The 21,718-nt window shown below is 29.9% G+C and overlaps 1 protein-coding gene across 4 annotated transcripts in view; it reads right to left on the reverse strand.

The window, feature by feature from the left end:
- Nucleotides 1-1,083: 1,083 nt before the first annotated feature.
- Nucleotides 1,084-21,718, reverse strand: part of DAAM (disheveled-associated activator of morphogenesis-like protein) — a 618,370-nt gene continuing 597,735 nt past the window's right edge. For all 4 annotated transcript variants that reach the window (XM_075377248.1, XM_075377249.1, XM_075377247.1 and 1 more), the window contains exons 17-21: nt 20,701-21,004; nt 16,365-16,426; nt 15,958-16,150; nt 9,930-10,100; nt 1,084-1,501 (exon numbers count right to left, since the gene is read on the reverse strand). In XM_075377248.1, coding sequence (XP_075233363.1) covers nt 1,223-1,501; nt 9,930-10,100; nt 15,958-16,150; nt 16,365-16,426; nt 20,701-21,004 — 1,009 coding nt within the window. In that variant the 3' untranslated portion in view covers nt 1,084-1,222. The remainder of the gene's footprint in view (nt 1,502-9,929; nt 10,101-15,957; nt 16,151-16,364; nt 16,427-20,700; nt 21,005-21,718) is intronic.

Raw genomic sequence — 21,718 nt, forward strand, 5'->3', positions numbered from 1 at the left:
TCAAATAAAAAATAATTTCCACAAATTATAGTAAAACAACATGCATGGGGTAATAAAAACAAACAATAATTAAAGATAATTGGAGATAAGTTGACACATACCATCATAAAACAGCATATAGCCAACCCAGATAAAGGTTTATTACTTCAGATCTTATCAAAGTATGGTGTGATATAATCTTCAGTAACAAATTTTTCATTATTAATAATTCATGTATAAATATGATTTATTGTTTAAAGGAAAAATAGATTCATTGTACATAATGGATGGCTAAAATTGATACAATCCTCCTTTATACAAAATTTTCATGACATGTGGTAATAATAATAGCTTAAAATATTTGGCCTCCAACTCTACAACAAATTATAAAGAGCAGCAGTAGCATTACTTAAGAAGAAATAGATAAGTTAATTGCAGCTGTAAATCTATTAGCTTAAATCAAGTCAAAACTGTGAAGTCCAAAAAAATTGAAACCTCGCACATAATCAGAGTATTAACTTACTCTAATCCTAACAGGTTGCCTTACACACAATGCCATAAAAATTTCTCTAGTGTTTAAATAATACATATGAATTTAGTTATTGTTTTTGGGCAATTTAATATATATTACATTTAATATTTAACAGTTCTGTATAAAATGAAAAAAATTATACTTACTTAAACAATAAACTAGAACTTAAAAATAATAGACCATATTTTACAAAGTTACAAATTACATTATGATAATGACTCATAGAATATAGGATAAATAACTATATATTTTACTAAACTTTAACGTAATAATAAATAAAGATACAGTATTTTTGATACATTTTTCTTTTTAATTCTTTGTACAAATATTAAAATAAAAGAAAAAATCATATTTTATCTATCTATAGTAAAATCATTTATTCCATAAATTTCCATCGATTTACATAAAGTAATAACATTGTAAAAATATTATTTAAAAAGATTCATGTAAACCAAAATGTTCATAAGATAATAATAGGATGTAAAAATTATTACAATGCTTTTATATACCTTTTTGTACATACAAATGTACAAAATTATTATTTATAATACGTATGTATATTTTTATTATTGAATAACAATGTTGTATCATAATAATAATCAGAAGAATATGCGAAAATAAAAATGATTTCTAAATAATTTTTTTCCTCACAGTTAATTATAATTTATAATATGTCATATACATATATATATATTTTAATCAAAAATTTATTTACTGTCTTCTAAGGACTCTTTCTCGACTATCTTCTCTACTAAGACTATTACAACGTGGAGGTGAATTACCATTTAATCTAGATTTACGACTTCTTTTAATTTTTGCCATATCTTCACCAAAAACATCACCTGTTCTTAAAGCTGAAATAAGATCATCAAATTCTCCTTTTGCACCATTTTCTGCTCCTTTTAATCCATTCTTTAGAGCTCCATTACCAAATATACTATTTGAATCCGATGTTCGGCTGTTTTTTCTCTCCATTGTTCGTTTTTTCAACTGCAAAAAAATTAATTAAAAATGTAAAAAATACATGTATGCAGGATGCCATAACCTAACAGCCTGTCAGGTTGTAGGCAACCAAAAATAAGTAAACAAATCATTTATAAAAATGGCATAGTCATTCTGAAAAATAATAACTCATGCCAAGATAGTGAGGAATAAAGTGATTTCCAATCACCTTCTATACTAAATTAAATACTAAACTTGTCTGAAATTCAGGGGATAATCAGATCTATGAATGACACACTGTTCATTGCAGGTATAGCTGAAAAAATTATTGTTACAGAAAAACAACTCTGACTAGTGCCACTTGTAACTCAACTTTGTTTACCATGCAATTCTTTTTCTTAGCTTTGAAGTAATGATTTAATTACATTTGTTTTTATACAACATGTTAATCTCCATGGTAGAATTTTAGCATATGTCTTTCACTTATAATGTTCCAGGTTTAGTTTTCGTAAGACTTAATTTATGTCGTAAGCTACAACACTTGATTCAGATCTCTCACAAATGAAGAAAAATAAAAATAATTATGACTGGGCATCAGCTTGTTATTATTGCTTAAATAAATAATTACTTATTATTAGAGTTCCAAATTGGATACTAAATGAGAGATTCTTTAGCATTGTTTATTGATGTAGGAAAATGAGCAACAGGCTACACAAAATAGCTTTCGTTACAAATCATATTGATTATTCAATCTGAAAAATAATTTTTAAGTTTAATCAAAATAATAAATAAACTTTTTATTATAGTTTACAGATTAACAGAAGTTTATAGTTTGTATCACAAATAAGTAGATAAGCTACTCCATGGATAAAGAAGGAACTGTGCTAGAGTTTGACTGGATGGATCAAGGGAAACCACGGTAAAATTTTGATCAGAGTTGCATTACAAATTACTTAAAATATAAACCCAATAAGATAACAAGATAGATACATGAATACACTAAATATAAACATTAATTCTCAATATTTTGGTAAGACATTTATGTGTTAAATGGGATGCAGAAAATTTAGGGGATATTAATTTATTTTTTAATTAATATTTGTTTTAATTCAGTGAAATAATATTGTTTCTTTAAAAGACATTTTTTAAATTATTTAAAATGGTTTGAAAATTTATTAAAAATGGCAACAAAGTTATAATAAGGCTCTTTCTTGGAAGCTTAAGTGTTGTGTTGATTTACCAAACACAAAAATTTAAGTTTTAATTTTCTAATATCAGTCTACACATTTCACACTTATGAGCACTAAACAATGATCTGACAGCAAATTTTTGTGTCGTGCAAAAACTTATTCTGACTTTTTGAGGGAGCACTAATAGACATATTATACTTAAGCAAAAAATATTTGCAAGTATAATAGATATTTAACAATGATGAAATGCTTAGTACTTTATAAAGATTGTTAAATTATTATATAATGAATCCTCACGTAATACCAATGGGAAATAATATAAATGGAAATTAAAAAATTAAAAACACAAAAATCTCATTTTAATGTTAATAATTCTTAGGCCTTAAATAATACTATAACATCCAATTTGACAGTTCTAAAATGACAAGGACAGATAGTTCTGTGTTTCTTATCAATTTTAAATATGGATTTATAATTTACAGAGAAAAAAAAGATTATTTTAGAATTGTAAATAAACAAATTCACAGCCTAACTAAATAACATTCAAACATCTACCATTCAAATACTTCCAATAATAACTCAAACATTCACAATTTTTATTTACTTACAATGTCAGTTATTTACACAAAAATAATGATGTTACAATTACAGATATAAAAAGCTATCGTTAAATAAAATCAAACTGGCCTTTATAAGTACCAATAATTTTAATTCAATATCAGTGAGCCTTTATAAATTTACAGAATGCAAAAAAAAAACCATGTAAAGATATCAGATTTTAAAATATTACATGAATCAAGGAGAAACATTCCTTTACGTTTAAGATATAATAAATTATTAACAGAGAACTTAAATAAGAATTTTCTGTTTAGTCCCTTCAATGCTATATGTAAAGTATGGAGAATGAAAATAGAACCCCTTTTTACAATTTCTTGCAAAAAATATGTTCTTATAGTATCTTTGACATTACTGTTTGTTTTATCAACAGTGCACAGTGCTCAGAATATACAGTTTAAATAGACTACTATAAAATGTCTTAATTATTAACACATTGTTAATATTTTGTTTTGAAGAAATATATATAACTAATAAAACAAAATATTTATCTAAACAAAAGAGGGACCACTCTAATTAACATTGGGCAAAGGTAGCCTTATAATGACTATTAACACCAATTGTTCTGTATGTATACACCAGCTGTTTTGTACGTATAAAATTAGATTATATAAGCTGATTAATAGCATTTTTTAAGTTCATAGTCACCCCCAAATTACTTACCGCTCAAAAATTCTTTCAATTTCCCAAACAAATGGTAATCAGAAGGAGCTAAGTCCAAACTATTTATGGTGGGTGATCATAAATTTCCCATCCAAATGTTCTCAGTAAATCACGTGTCGAACCCTCAACATGTGGAAGTTAATTATCATGCGGCAGGACAACGACATCTGTCAGCGGCCCATGTCACTGATTTTGAATGGCACTCCATAACTTATGTAGAGTTTCGCAGTAAGTATCAGAATATATAGTTGTTCCATGTGGCACGAAATCAATCAGCAGTATGCCAAACCGATTCCAAAAGACTGCGATCATCAGTTTGCGTCTAAATGGCTATGGCTTGAACTTTTTTGGTCTGGTTGGCGACTGAGGATAACACCATTCACTTGACTGCAGTTTTCTCTCTGGGGTGTAATAAAAAAATCCATGTTTATTGTCAGTAACAATTGAATTAAGGAACTCATCACCTTTTTCTGTGTAGCATATCAAAAATTCCAAAGCAGATCCATTCAGATTTTTTTTTGATGTTCCGTTAAGGTGTGCAGCAGTCAATGTGCACAAACCTTTCTAAAACTTAAATGGTCTTGAACAATGTGACCAATAACAGCTATTGAAACATCAGGAAAAAGAAGGGCCAGGTCAGAAATCGTTGTGCGATGATCATTTCTGATTACATCATTGATGCATTTCAACAAGTCCTCTGTGATTATTGAGGGCCTCCCTGAACGTTCTTTATCATGCACACTAATTTTGCTATTTCTAAAACTTTCACACCATTTTCCATCGTATCTTTCATTAATTACATTATCACCATACATAGCAACCAACTGCCTATGAATTTCAGCCGGCTTAATGTTTTAATGATTTAAAAAACATGACACTGCAAATTTCACAGTAGGCAGCAACATCAATTTTCTTATTCAATTTTTCACACATAATCAAAGACACTACAACACTACAACGTGACAAGTTACAGACAACAATGCAGTGTGTACATTACTAGTGTGGCCATAAACAACACAGGTTCACCAACCTTAAGGAGAGACATTTCCCAGCGATGTTTACTTTAGAGTATCCTTTATACTCCACTTGGCTTCAAATAACTTTTTGTTGTAAATACATGTTTAGTTTGTAGGTCAATTCCAATTTTCTCATTCTTGTTTGATTGGCTTCTTTACATAAATCACTGATTTTGGATTAGTTCTTCCAGATGTTTAAATTTATAGACTATGCTGATTTTTCCATATATTGTATTTAAGGACTTGGGATGAACCTTTGATGCTGGTCATGAATTAAGTTTTTTTAAGAAACCGTTTTAGTCCTTTCTCTATGACTTTTTTTAGATAATTTTTTTTGTTCTGCTGCAGATTCAAGATTCTCCACGAATTGCAATATCATCAGCAAATGCTATAATTCCAATTAATTCCAATTCCTTTCAATTTCAGATCCAACTTTATTTGGATCCCCTAGTTTAATTACATAATTTTACATTAATTTAAGTTTATTTACATCCCCTAGTTTAAGCTTACTATTAAATTAGTTTTTTTTAAAGTAATGAATCTGAAAGATTCATTTTGTATAAAAGCACCCAAGGGGTTAACAATTTATTTTACAGTTTATTTTCCTTAGATATTTATATAAATATATATATACAATATATATATATTTTCCTAAAAAAGATATATATATATATATATATTTATTTTTAAGTTTCTTAAATCAATTCAATACTAAAAAAGTAAGTAGAAATCATTGTGCTTTATACCACACTCAAAAAATGTGTACAGCTGCTGCAAAAGTAACCTAAAACCAAAATTACACGATAGATTAGTTATATTAATATTTCTATGACCAATGTGGTGCAGAAAGGCAAATTTAATTTAAACTTTCAATTTAAAAATGAATTTGTACGTGACTAGTGCAGTGCAGGATGACTAAGATAATGTACAAATAACTTCCATTTTTACACATTTTTAGAGATATTATCTTCTAAATAAGTGTAATTTATACTTAATTTCACTTTAGTTGAAAAAGTTGTTTAAATGGAGATGACTTCAAGTATTATTCTTTTAAAATTATTGCAATTCATGGTCAGCCATGGGAAAAGGAAACGAAATGTTTACATTTGATATCGCATATTGTTTAACATCTCTGTGTGTATTTATTTTTATCATTAACATGTATTACGCCATTCCTTTTAATATGTATGAATTTATAAATCAATAGACAGATGTTGACAATTAATTATGATTAAAGACTGATTATAATATTCTAATTCTTATAGAAATTGTTTTTCTTTATATTTTTAAACTTCCATAATTGATATTTTTATACTTTGTTATACTGAACAAAGCAGTAGTGTGATGAACTGCCAATAACTGAATAGAATATTTTTATTGTGAATAATAATTATAAACTCCCATAACAAAGTAACAGTGTATGCTACTCAGTAGTCTCAACTAAACACGTAAAGAAAACTGTGTGTATATTTTTAAAAACTATTAATAACTGTATGATACAAATAAAATATAATCCATTTATATTAAAACAAGTGCTTCAACAGTGTAGAATAATCAATTCATTATGTGTTTTCTTTTATTTATTAAATCATGCACGTCTCACCATGTTTTTTTTTTACCTTATAACTAGAATATAACATCCCACTGATTAATTTCTTTACAAAGACTATTCGTTACTGACCACGATGAATTAGAATTTATGAGGGATGATGATGTATTGTTTCTTCTATTGTTTAATTGTCTCATTGATCTTCTTATTTTATGCTAAGAGCATAATTAAACAAAAAAAGGATGTACATGACCATAAATGAACATATAATTAAAAAAACATATAATTGACCAAAAAACATATAATTAATGAAGTTAAAAAGAAATAAAAATTAAGTAAATTAGAGTATAATATTAAATAAAACTGAGGTATTTTTTGTTATAAAACAATGATAATAAAAAACTTAAATTTGATTATTTTTTATAATTTTATTCCTTTTAAATTTCTAGATTTGCCTGTTTTTCATCAGTTTCTGGATTCATTGGGAACTATGTTAAATAAATCTATGCTAGGATATTAATAATGTTTGAGAACATGAACATACCACATACTACTGAGCTATTTGTGGTGATAAGATGAAAAATGGCCTCTGATGAAAAAAAGTATTATCAGTTCAAACATACATATATCAGTTTATACATACATATATGACTTTTCTTGTGGACATGATAGCCATAATTTTGCAACAATCACTTTAAAATTGATAAATAAAATATAATGACTCAAAATCTCGGTCAAGTTAGTTAATGTGCAAAATCGAACCATAGTGGTGGAAGTGGGGGTCTGTTTTGAAAAAAACAAAATATCGCTATAACTTTCTTATTAAAATAACATACCAAACTCGTTTAAAGTTGCTGCTATTCTTTGGATAAGGGCCTAAAACTTATCTAAGTAAAGTTTTTTGATATCACCAACAATTGATCTAGGGGATGGAAAAAATGGGGTTTTAAAGAGAAAAAAAATCATACCTCCCTTAATAGGCACAGTATCGAATCGGTTTAAAGTGATCATTAGTCCTCTAAAAATTACTTAAAACTTTTGTTTGTAGCAATTTTTTATATGACCAACCCTTACAGCAAGGGATGACCAAAATGTTGCTGGAATTGTAAAAAGATGGGCTTGTCATATGCTAAATATGTGAAATTTTTTTCACATGCAACAATGTCGTATTGAGTAAATTTGAAGTTTTTCTTAACTTTAAGGTGGAAATCTTTTTTATCTCTTACTTAGCACTGGTAAAATCTAACTCATCTACCGGTATGCCGAAATGGATTTTTTTTATTTAATAAATTTTTAGTAATTCCAGTGACAATAATCCTTTGAATTGTCTTTTGGAAGAACTGAAGTGAATACAACTGTAAAATTCAGTATAACATTTTCTTCCCATATAACCAAAAAATGTTCTACTGGTAAAATAAACAACAACAAGATTAATTAAAGAATCATGAAGGACCTCTTTCTAAACTCACGAATTTAAAAGCTGATAGATGGCGAAATACCAATATTAAATAAATATATTTTTCAGTATTTTTACTGTTAAGTGTTAAAAAATATAAAAGAGGTTCATCAAAAGCATTAAAAATCTTGTGTACAGAATACATTGACTAAAATAAGATGACCAAGTAGGCACTGCATAGTCATAAACTTGCTGAGAAAATTCCTTTTTATTCGGTAAGGATGTTGACATACTTCTATGCTAACTTAAGCAGCATTATTTTGTGCTGGTTTCATGATTTTCAGATATGAAAATGCACAAAATGACTTCAACATATCAATGAATATATTATATTATATATATTAATATATTACTACCAAGTAACTCAATACAGCAATCTAAATATGTTATACAGAATTTCAATAAATTTATTCAAAAAACTTTTATCCCAATTCTTTTATTACTAATATTAAAATTCTTCCTCGTAACTATTCTTTATTATTCAGACATCTTCCAATACCATTTTTGTACTTTTATCTTTATTTTTATATTAACACTATAATATTTTCTTCTGTTACGTTTTAAAGTGCCTCAAAGATACAAATTGCAGTTTGATGTATAACCTAATTTTCTTTGAATAATTCTTGTTCCCTCAGATTTTCTATTAGTTATAATTTTTTTTTAACTTTTTTTTTTTGAATCGCATATTTTTTTTATTTACAATATATTCTTTTAGTTTTTCTTTTATTCCAATAAAAAATATTTTAATTTCTTTTTCTTATCTTTATCAGTTTATCATACTGAAAATAATAAAATAAATGCTGAAGTATGTTATGTTACAGTATTTTTCTACAGTCTCTTTTTTTATTTTTGAGTGATACAAGATTTTTATACTTCTTTACATAAATAAGTTACGTTTATGTTTGATTGGTAAAGTTTTGAGAACGTAAATGGTACACTTCATATCTGTTATTTGGATATTTCTATCAATTCTTTTTTTTATTTCTCAACATTGAGCTTAACAGTCAATAGTGTGTATACTTTTTAAATACATTAACTGTTAAAAAATACCAACAGCATACATATAGAACTGTACCCAGCGTTACTAATTTTGGTCACTCTTATCACACTCACATTTTTCAATTTTTAGGATGCTAGCTAAGTCCCACAGATGTTTTACATTGTAAAACCATCAAGATGTGGGATTTGCATTTTACTGTCTTATCCATTCCATAATCCATTATACCTATTTTTTGCTATATTATATTTTTTGTTATTATTTATTATTAAGTAAAACTGAATAAAACTCATTAAGTTATTCTTCCAGACTAAATGTTTTATTATAGGCCTCTAAGGATCCTGCTGCATTGGTCCAAATGTAATGTATTTGTATATAATGAGAAAATAAATAAACATTTCTTCTATATAATAATGAAATTTTGTTATATGTTTGACATTTTATTTGATTTCTTATTGAAGGTAAAATAAAAAAAATAATACTGTGAGGAATGGGTTGTTGTTAAAATATAACTTATATTTTCATCTACTATTAAAATAAACAAAACTTTAATTCTAAAAAAAAATTCCTAAAACTTTTCAACATTTTTTTTATTTTGTCTATTAATGAAAATTCACCAGTACTAAAGTTTAAACAATTTTTATTGTTGGAAACAGTGGAAGTTCATCCACTTCAAAATGTTCAGATTCTTCTTCCTACTACAAAACTGCAATTAAAGATTAGTTTGTATCTACTTTCAATAAAAATTAAGGATTTTAACCAAATTAAAATTGATTTTTTTTTAAAATCATATTGTGACTACACTTGAAAACTACTACTATAATAATTACACTGAGAAACAAACCATAAGCAATCAAAAGCAGCTTTAAAGTACAAACTAACTAATAAAAGCTAGTAACAATCTAAACTTATCTAGAAATGATAGCTTATAAAGCATTTTTATAATCTTTATATGAAACAATCTAAAAGTTTATAAACATCTTTACTTACTTCAGCATCTTGCTTTGCTCGCTTTTCTTCCTCTTCTCTTTTCCTCTTCATATTTTCATTATCCTGACGTGATTCATTAAATGCAGTCAAAAATGTATCAAAGATACCAAAGAAATCATCTGGTTGAATTGTTGAATTATCTTCACCAAAAAGTCTAACTGCTCTGTCAAACTGAAATGTATAAGTATGCATATAATATTAAAACACTGACCACATAAGAGTTCAGTTCTATACAATTAAACTTCATAATTTAAAATAAGTTAAAAAAAAATTAAAAAAGACCTTGAAATTTACTTCAAGGTTGGGCTTGTAGTTTTCACTTAAATTGGTGGTTGTACTTTGCATGTAATGATTACTCTCTCTTTATTCTGTTTAGCTTCCTGAACCACCATAAGGTTCTATTTCAGAGAATGAATGAGAATGATATGTTTGGATGTAAATGAAATGTAATCTTTTACAGTCTCAGGTCAACCATTTCTGAGATTTGCAGGTAATTAAAACCCAACCACCACACAACACCAGTATCCACGATCTAGTATTCAAATCCATATAAACTGCCTTTATCAGAATTTAAACCCTAGAACTCTCAGCTTTGAAACCTTCTGTATGCAATGGAAGTTCACACTAGAACAACCCAGTGGGTTCAGAAATGTATAATCAAACCAACTATGGTGTCAATAAATTAAAATAAATGATCAAATTATTCATCATATAATATGATCTGCATGAAAAATTAACATTGTATCTGGACTTGAACAGCCACAGGGCTGTGATCAACTTCAATCTACAGTGCAGCAAACTTAAATTCATAAACAGGAAAAATATGAACAAAAATGCTTCTGATTAAAGTAGATTATAGCTGTTATTTTTTTCAACAAACTATTAAATAACATTGCTAATAATATGAATTTAATAATATGAATTTGGTTTTCTCATATTTATAATTATTTCAAAATAAATACTAAAAAAGTCATTATATTTCTAGTATTTATCTCATTAGAAATATAGTAAAATAACAAAAGAAATGGTAGTCAAAACTGAATGATGTAGTGAATAAAAATGGTAATAATATAATCGGTTATATTTATTACTAATAATAAAATAAAATAACAATGCTTAATACACAATAAATGAACTTCAATAGAAACTCTTGCAACCGATTTGTTTTTCTTTTTTTTTGGGTGAGAAACATTTCTGGTTTTTTTCGCCTGGAAATTTCTATCATCGCTCGGAAAACAAAACATATTAAATATAAAAATAAAACAACAAAAATAAAAACAAAGTAGAGATTTAAAACAAAATTAAACTTAAATTTAACAACACTATTAGAAAGTATGTAAAATATTAACTCTTTGATCCAAAACTTCTTTCTTATTGCCCAGGATTTGACAAAAATTCCTGGGAAATTTAAATTTACAATGCAAGGCCACATAATATATGCAATCCACAAGGATGTGATGCACAGTCAAGCAGCAGTCGCATCATATGCATATCAGTGCATTTTCTGCTGACATCAGATATCCGTGAATAGCTCTCTTATGTCCTTTCCACAATCGGCAAAGGACCGCTTCCTCTCAGCGAATCGCATGGAAAAAAATCTTGTGGGAGGAATCTCATGGCAACACAGTGTCTTTGATATGTCTAAGTTTATTATCTACTGTGGCAACCCGGTCATCTTGCCTCACATGAAGTGTGAGTTTTATGCAGTTAATAAAGTCAGATGTAGTAACATGGGTAGTGAAGGATGGTTGACTACATGAGTCTTTAGCAACAGAATCTGCATGTTCATTATCTGGAATCCTCCTCACATGACTAGGGATCCAGCAGAAACTCACATGTATGTTGCAATGATTCAACTCGGCAATTGCATTGTAGATTTCAGTTAATGATAGGATGTCTGGAATAAAAATTTTTTTAAGGCTTTGAACGCAGTATACGAGTTGCTACAAATAAGGATATGATGGTACTTCAGGTAAATGATATTCAAAGCCTTATTTATAGCGTATAGTTGAGCAGTAAAGACACTCATAATACTGGTATTATGAATCGGTCAATAACAATAATGATATATAATAGAATCGGTCAATAACAATAAATGCGCATCCCGTGCTGTTTCGACCCATCCGTATATACTACTTCAGCTGGGTTTGTCTTTGAGAGAATATGGTGAAACATTTGCTGAAAGAAAATAGGTGGTGTTGATTCTTTATTGTATATTGTGAAATCAAACATAAAATTTAAAAGGTTGATTCTCCACTCAAGATATTAACACAGATAAATTGGAAAAATAGAAGGTATGTCAAAATTTATAAGGTGCAGTAAATGTTGGGTATGAATAATACCTACAGGTGCAGTATAACATGGATGGGTCCTCATATCTTAATCCTCAAAGGATTTCCAAGGACTGCATCAAAAGCCCAGTGATTTGACTCTCCTTTAAGACGGGTAAAATAAAATGCTAAAAACTGGTCCCTTCAATCCCAAAGTGATGACTCACCGCAGTCAACAAGAATGCTTATGACAGAACTTGATCTAAAGGGACCTGAAGCAAGCCAAAGGAAAGCATGATGTACAGCATCCAGCATTTTAAGCACAATATTTCACACTGAAGAGTTCATGACACAACCATAATCTAAACAGGAACGAACTAAGGAATAGTAAAAATGCAACATACATGACCGATCGGCACCCCAATTGATATTGCTGAGGACTCGCAGCATATTCTAGACCCATGTAAGGTGGATATCAAAAAAATAAATCTAAAAATCTGACATAAGAAGAAATAGCAATTAGCTCTCCAATGAGAAAGACTTACAGAATAAAGGGGTCCTGCAGGCAAGAAAAGACTAGACATTTTCTTTTCTCAGGTGAAAATGTTAAGCTGGTAACCTTGGACCAAGCTTCAAGACAAGCTGTAGTGTTTTGTAGTAGTCTCTCTGCTGTGGCTGTTGTACGGGACGCAATATATACGAGACAAGTGTCAATCCCCCACACATTTAACTCTTTGTCCAGACATTTAACTCTTTCGCACACATTAAGTAATACTGTTGACTATAGAAAATAAGGTGGCACCTTAATGCACTAACTTGACATACTCCATTCTCCAAGATGAAGCTACCCAAGAGAGAATCTCCAAAATGAACATGGAAAGTTCAGTTATTTAAGAAATCCCTAATAAAAGCAAGCATATTTCTATTGAGTCCCCATTCTTTGAGGGTGCAGAGAATACCATGTCGCCAAGCCGTGTTGAACACTCACGTGATTGGTCTAGTGGTAAACATGTCTTTGCAAGTCAGCTGATTTGGAAGTCAAGAGTTCCAGCGTTAAGAGTCATAATAAAGGCAGTTACTTTTATATGGATTTGAATACTAGTCAGTGGATACCGGTGTTCTTTGGTGGTTCGGTTTCAATTAACGTTACTCAGAAATGGTCAACCTGAGACTGTACAAGACTTCACTTACACGCATACATATCATCTACCAGATGGTAATTCCCAGGGGCTAAACAGGAAAAAGGAAGGCCATGTTGAACCCCTTGCTAATATCAAAGAAGATAGCGACATAGCGACGAGGCGAGGCAAGGTGCTGGTGAAGTAGTAAAGCGTATTGAATAGCTGTTTCCAATATTACTAAATGGTCAATGGAGGGTCGACCTTGTCAGAAACCACACTGTTCTGGAGATAAAATGCCATGTCTCTCCAAGTACCACATAAGTCTGCGGTTCACCATTCTCTCCATTACTTTGCATAAGATGCTTGTCAAGGAGATAGGGTGGTAGCTTGAGGGGATTGCTCTGTGTTTACTAGGTTTAAGTACTGGTATGACAACGGCTTCTGATCAGACGAATGGGAAAGACTTCTGCAGAGAATAAATCATTATAAATGTTCAATAGGTGTTGTAATGCCGAATGAGGAAGGTGCGACAGCAAACAGAGACGAATGTTGTCACATGAGTTTCTAAGGGCGTGTGACAACTCTTACTACAAATGGAGCATTTATTCACCAATGTTTAACAACAGTACTTCTTTCTGTATCTTGTATCTCTGAAATTCGTTACTACATGATGAAGTGAGAGACACTGAGCAGAAAAATTGCTAAGGTAGTTGCCACAGCAAAAGATGATGATGGAGAACTCCTTCATGAATAACCCCGAGAATAGATTGTTTTGGTGATCAGCAAATTGCACAGATTTTTTCCACACAGTAGACATGGGAATAGTGTGTGAGACGGTGTCAATGTATTTTCTCCATGAATTCCTCCTGGTGTCCAAGAATACCAGACGACATACCGCTCTAGCTTACAGTACAAATCTAGATGTTCATTTGTAGGCCTGCAATTAAATTTATGCAGTGCCTGCCGTCGTTTGTTAATAGCATTTTGGCAATCATCATTCCACCAAACAATGGAAGGACATTTAAGGAATCCTGATTATTGTGGGAAATATCTATTGGAATTCTCAAGTATCATGGATGTAAAAGAGGAAATTTATCAAGGACGCTCACGCCATAGTCATACTGTGATGGGAAGGCTTTATGGTAACTATTCCAATCTGCCTGTTCAACAATCCACCTCCGTAGCCTTTTTTTCACCTCACAGTCGACACCAAAAGCAATAATAATTGGCCTATGATCACTACCATGAAAGTCATCACTAACAGACCAATTAATACAAGGGAGCAAACTTGGCAAGCATACGGAGAGGTAATGTAAGGATATGAATGTGTGTGATCTATTATTCAGTAGACAAAGATCCAAGTTTTGTCTCACTCTATCATATTTCCTCGAGAAGAGCAGAAAGATTAGCCCCAAGAAATATGCTGGGCATTGAAGTCTTCTACTATTAATGATGGCAATGGAATTTGTGTGAGGAGATTTGACAATTCTAGAGCATAGAGTTCACAGAGAGATACAAATTGCAGGTATGCAATTTAAAGGGGATAGAGAGCAACAGCAGGAATAAGGGTAGCAGACACCACATTCCGTAAGAAAATAAAAACTCCACCATTCTTTCTACTGCTCATTAGACAGTCTTATCTTTCACAGAGATAGCCTCTGAGTGTTATTGCATTTTCTTGCAGATGATGCGTTTCTTCAAAGCACATGATTAGTGGTTCATATGCGCCCATCAATACCTTAATATCCTCAATATGGAACCAAAGACCTCTAACGTTCCACTGAATGATGTTCTTAAGTAAAAGTAGAAGGTTCATAGATACAGAATTTCAGGAAAATATATAAAAAATTAGGTGTATGTAATCCGCTTTTTCTTTTTCATTTTTTTGATGGTAAGGAACTTTGATGCCCTGGGGTCGGACGGTTCCAAAACCATATCCAGATTTTTGAAAAACGGGAAATCGCAGATGACGTAACATCTCAGAGGGGGTGGTTGTGGAGGCTCCCGTAACAGGGAGCTTAGTGAATTGTTTACCACCAGCTGTGATTATCCTTGCCTGCAAAGGTAAAACTATCAGGACAGGGACTTTCAATGGGATCCACGATTGGATTCACTAACTGCAACTAATGATTTTTTGATCATTTTTGTCAGCTCTGAAATAGTGGCTGTAAGTGTAGTGACTTGATCGGATAACATCTGAACAAGATGTTTTAGCTCATTGCAGGATCTGCCCTGCTGATTACCTAAATTTGTGGGAACTTGTTCTGATGTAGCGGTGGCAAAAGAGATTCTAAGAACTGCCTTTTCTTCTTTAAAATTTGGCCAATCTCGGGAGTGGACTGTATGTGAACCACTGCAGTTCGCACATTTTTCATCTTTATGGCATTGTCATTGTGGCCTTCCTTAGCACATCGAGCACAGACCTCCATCTTCGAGCAAGATATGTTGCGGTGTGATCAAAACCTTGGCATTTGAAACATCAACATGGGTTGAGTATGAATGGTACTTTTTATGTAGCTTTAGAAATTATACCTGTTTACAGAAAATATGCTTAAGTTTAAATTACAATTAAAGTTATTTTTGAGAAAATTCAGATTCAATTAATAAATAAAACTGATAAACAGTAACATAACTTACCCTTGTTTTCATATCCTGGAAAAGATCTTCTAATTCAGAAAACCGGCAGGTAGCAACTGAAAGAAATTCCTTCATAACAGGCAAAAATCTGTCACCATTAGCAACAGGTTGTACTCTATGAAATTCTAATTCCCTTTCAACTTCTTTTAGATTATTTCTTAATTGTGACATATCCTTTTCAAGCTCTCCTAGGCTGCAATGGAAATTAACAATTATGTAAAAGTAATCAAAATAAAATATATTACATATATTTTCCATACAAATATTAAAATTAAAAAAAATTAATATGTACTACCCACTTTGACAAACAGCACTAATAAATTTTAACAAATAATAATTTTATGTAACTTAGTACTACACTAATACTCAATATCTAAATAACTGACTGCAAACACCAAAAAAATTACCTGACTTTTGCAGCTTCTCTGACATGTGGAATATCTTCTTCTAGCTTCAAAACATCTTTGAACTGTAAACAAATAAAATATTTTTTTTTAATCTACATCTGACTTGAAATAAAAAAATATATTTAATACAGTTATACAGTGAATTAATTTTGACTGGACACCTCTGTTTACTCAACTATCCAGATAAAATGGATATGGTATGTATATTTGTTCTTAGCAATATCCAAAATCAAATAAAAATTACTTAGCCATATATTAACTACCAATTACATAGGTTGTGTTAATATAATTTCTTTCCTCATTTAGTGGGCAGATCTATCCTAAACAATTTCAAGAGAAAACAGTATAAATTGTTGTTGCACTGTGAAATTTACCTCTTATTCATCTGCTTTTAGATTATTCCTTTTCAATCTTTTTAAAACTATTAATAAAAAATTTATTTTAAAAAAATTCAAAAAAAATAATCCTTTCTATAGAGGTTTCAAAATATAGTTCATTTAAAAACACACAGTTTCCAACGTTAAATATTTTTTTCTGAAAATAAGGTATACGAGGTCTGTAAATAAAGTAATGAGACTGGTTCAGAAAAACGTTTTACTTACAATTCAATTATACATGGACTCTATCATCTTGAAAATAGTTCCCTTGGGAAGCCAAACAACGCTTCAAACGGTTTTTCCACACTTCATAGCAGTGTTGGAACTCAGAAACCAGAATATCCTTCAGGTGGTCGGTTACTTTTTTAAAAATGTTTTCTACTGTTCCAAAATGGTATCCTTTGAGGTGTTTAAAGTTGGGAACAGGAAAAAGTTGCAGGGTGTCAAGTCAGGTGAATAAGGTGGTTGAGGAACTGTAGGAATGTTTTTCTTTGCCAAAAACTCATTAATTGAAAGTGCAGTGTAACAAGGTGCATTGTCAAGATGCAGCATCCAATTGTCTTTCATGGCTGGTCTCATGCGGGCAACTCTTTTCCACAATCTTTTAAGAATTTTTCGGTAATCATATTGATTTACAGTCTGTCATGTAGACAAAACTCCTTATAGAAAATGTCATTACTATATAATATAATAAATTGGTATGGTTGGTTTTTGATTTGCTCATTTTTTGCTTTTTTGGGATGTGATGAGTTTGAAGTTTGCCACTCCTTGCTTTGGCGTTTTGTTTCTGGGTCATACTCAAACATCCAAGCTTCATCACCAGCAATAACATTTTTTTAGAAAATCAGGATCAGTTTCAATTTGCCCTAGAAGATCGCAGGCACACTTCTACCACATTGTTTTTCTGTTCAACAGTGAAGTTTTTTGGAACCAATTTTGCACAAATGTTTTTCATGTCCAATTCCAGTTTGTCAAAATTTGATGGACTGTGGTACGGTTCAAATTCAATTGCTCTGCAATCATTCTGACAGTTAATCGTCAGTCGTACTGTATAAAGTCTCTGATTCACTCAACATTGTCGTCACTTTATGATGTTAACGGTCTTCCAGAGTGAGGATCATCCACAACTGATTCCTGGCCATATGAAAATGCTTTAAATCACCTAAAAACTTAGGCTCATGACAGAGCATTATCTCCATACATACACTCTTTTCAATTTTGAAAAGTTTCAATAGTAATGTCGAGTTTAACACAAAACTTGATGGCACGATATTGCTCATAATTAGTATTACTCATTTTTGTAACACACAACAAAAAGTCCTTTCAGGAAAAGTTTGCTTACATCTCACGTGGCAAAATATCAATACCTAATATAAATCAGCTCTTCATATAACCATACGTTTACTAGTAACTTTACAGTCTTGCTACTTTGGCTGCCAAAAAAAAACTAATCTCATTGCTTTATTTACAGATCTCCTTACATCCAAACAAACAGTTTAAGTACTTTTTGCTTTTTACACAAATGTCTCTATAGCACTTTATAGCAATAATGCACACAATGACTGACGACAATAAATTATAGATCAATTTTATTAATGACAGTAAAATTAAATTTTTCATTCTATTTTAACTTATAAAAAATAAATAAAGTTAAGTAATAAAAAAAATTTCATCAAATTTAAAATATTATTGTATAACAAACTACTCTAACAATCATTACAAAATACACAAAAAACATATATTTTTTTAATAAGAAAAAGAATTTGCGAGACTTAATATTTGAGCAAACATTTAAATGCAAATTTGATATATATATATCATGTTGGATTTATCATGGAATTTATTACAATAAAACTAATTGGGAAATTTCTTAACTAATTGGCAAAATAATCATAGTACAGCTTATTGATCAACATGACAAAATATGATTAAATTTAAAGTAATCTCATTTTCTAAATACATGTTACTGAATTTTCACAAAATATTTTCTGAACTACTCTGCTACTCAGTTATCAGTGATGTTGCAAATGGTGTACCATCGTAAGCGCTTTTTTTGCAGTGACAAAAAAATTCATACATGATTATTTATGTTTGTTTAGTTAATATGTTTTTGTTAAATTTTATGTTTCTAAATTCTATAATGTTAAACACGGTTTTAATCTCCTGCGTGCTAGGTTAATATTTTGAGATTAATCTATGCAGATTCTGCTTCTTTGAATGATTTGCAAAGTTTAACAGTGTTTTAGAAACAGTGCTCATGTATATTCTTTATATATATTTGTGAATGTACCTTCAGGCTAACAAACTTAATACTTAGTCCACTTTTATACTCCTGCTTATTTATTTATTTCTGAATGTGTTTGTTAGTATGTGAAATTACATCATTAAATCAGCCATACCAGAATAAAAAGTGTTTAATAATAATAATAAATGTTACTAGCCAATCAATATTTAGTCAACCAAGCTAACCAATAGGTTAACCTCCTTCCTAGTCTATTGGCCGAAATATTTTATACTTGGAAAAGATCAATACATGGCACAAAGAGAATTGTGAAGAATAAATATAACATCATTATATTAGTGATATCATACACTTCTTTAAAGAAACAGAAGTAAATGTCATTTATTCCTCAAATTCATAAATAAACCCTGCTCCAACTTACAGTGCTACAGAATATTAATACAGTAAGCACTTTCTACTGCATACACGTACCTGAAGTAGACAACTGTATACCTTCAAAACGTGTCAAACTCACCACAACTGAGATTCCTTATTATCCCAAACAGCATATACATACATGCATGAGCTTTTTTACTAATTTTTACATCATCTGTTACAAAAGCCTGCATCAGTTGAGAAATATAGCATGCAAGATAAAAATAGATACCTAGCTCACATTAATGATCACAAACCAGATTTATATAAATGCCTTCAGGAAAGTTTTTGGGCGTTGTATTCAAAACCACAACAAATTATTGAAGTCCATGTAACATAATAATAAATCATACTAATCAACAATACAACCCATTATTATACAAATTAAATTGGAAATTATTTTCCTATTGGGCAATCTAATAGATGTTGATTGCCCAACAATCACAATACAAGCATTATACACAAAACAACAGAGTTAATCTTCCCAAATATAATCATGAAATGCAGACGTACATGTAAATAAAAACAATGTGTATATTTTAAATACAAATTAAAAAGCAACTAACTCAACACACCAAACATCATAGAATTAACAGACACTCCAGACATAACAAAGAATAACATATTAATTGACATTTTTGTAATTTATTCTTTTATAATAAATATTTTAATTTGTTTGGTGTTGCAGTATAACAAAGATATTTAGAAATAAAAAATTTTAGCCAAAGAATGTTTTTTGTCATTAAAAAACAAACAATTGGTTTTCAAGAGGAACATTAAAGTGAAGTGAAAAAAATATCATAATTCATGGGAACTAAGAATACCTAATTCAGAAATCAATACTAATCAAATACACCAGCCTGCCAGTCAATAATTCAGAAAATGTGATTGCAATAGCAGCAAGCTGTATATAATGTTAATGGTAAAAGCTATATATTATCAAAAAATAAATTACTGGATGTAACTATAAAAAATGTATTACTTTTTTATCTATTACATTTTTTAATAACAATAATTGCCTTCTTATGACCGAATGCTTCTACAAAATATAAAATAACTCAGGAATGTATTTTAATTAGGTAATTAAAATAATAATAGACGAACTCTAAAATTAAACAGAACTGGTTCTGGTAGAACACACAAAAATTTAAAAGTTAGTTAAACAATGATGGGCACAATTTTCCCTGAAATTTATTGGCATTTATTAGTTTGTAATAACCATGAAGGTATGGAATACTTAAAATAAAAAATGTTGCATTGCAAAAGAATATAAGAGTATATAAAAAAATGATATATTAATTACCTTTTTCTCTAAAATTTCAACAAGATAATGCAGTAATGTAGTACCCTTAACCGCACTTGATTTAGTATCGGCTAATCTGTTAAGTGATGTCAATCTAAAACCAGTTGCATTGCCTCTAGCACCACGGTTCATGTAATTTCCTAGTGCCAAAACAATTTCTAATAAACGACGTAATCTTCTAGATCTAGAAACTTCTCTTGATGCTTCCATAACAGCTCTAACTCTTGGTTCAATTTCATTAACCCATACATTAAAACGTTTCTTGTAATGTAAACTTCTTAATCGCTGTTCATAATGAGGTATCCTGAACAAAAATTTATGCATACAAGTTATACGAGGTAAAAAGTGATAACAAAGACGGCAAAAATATTAATAAATTTTAAAAAACATTTAAATGGGTTTAGAAAATACTTTATCCAAAATGTATGGAGGTCCCCAAATTTATAGCATTTTTTATGAAATTACTTTTAAATCATATATTCATAAGAGCTCTATTTTTCTTTTATAAGTATGAATGAACAAGTAAAAAAAGATCTATTATCACCTGCAAATAACAAGCAACAAAATATAAAGCCTACAGATGAACTATAATGCAATACAAATTTCCAAAAAAAGATAATGGAATATTAAAGAAGTACTATATTCACACATACCTATATGCAAATATATACTTTAGACATAAATATTTAGACTTAAATTATACGGTGTGGCTGAAAAGAAATGTAAACTATCATTTAACCCACAAATGGAAAGAAATATTCTTATGAAACAAAAATGGTATGAAACTATATTTTATTGACGAGAACAGCATTTACTTTTAAACATAATCATTATTTACAGTAATATATCTTCCAGTGATGAATCAGTTTTTTATTTTGTCAATTAAGAATTATAGTGATCTTTTCTTGATCTCTGACCTTGCCACATCCTTCACTTCAACATCTGTGGTTGAATTAATGTCCTTAAGGTCCCTTTTTAAATTTGGAAAGAAATGAAAATTGCAAGCCTATAAATCTGA

The sequence above is a fragment of the Lycorma delicatula genome, chromosome 10 (genome assembly GCF_047948215.1).
Source record: "Lycorma delicatula isolate Av1 chromosome 10, ASM4794821v1, whole genome shotgun sequence".
NCBI lineage: Eukaryota > Metazoa > Arthropoda > Insecta > Hemiptera > Fulgoridae > Lycorma > Lycorma delicatula.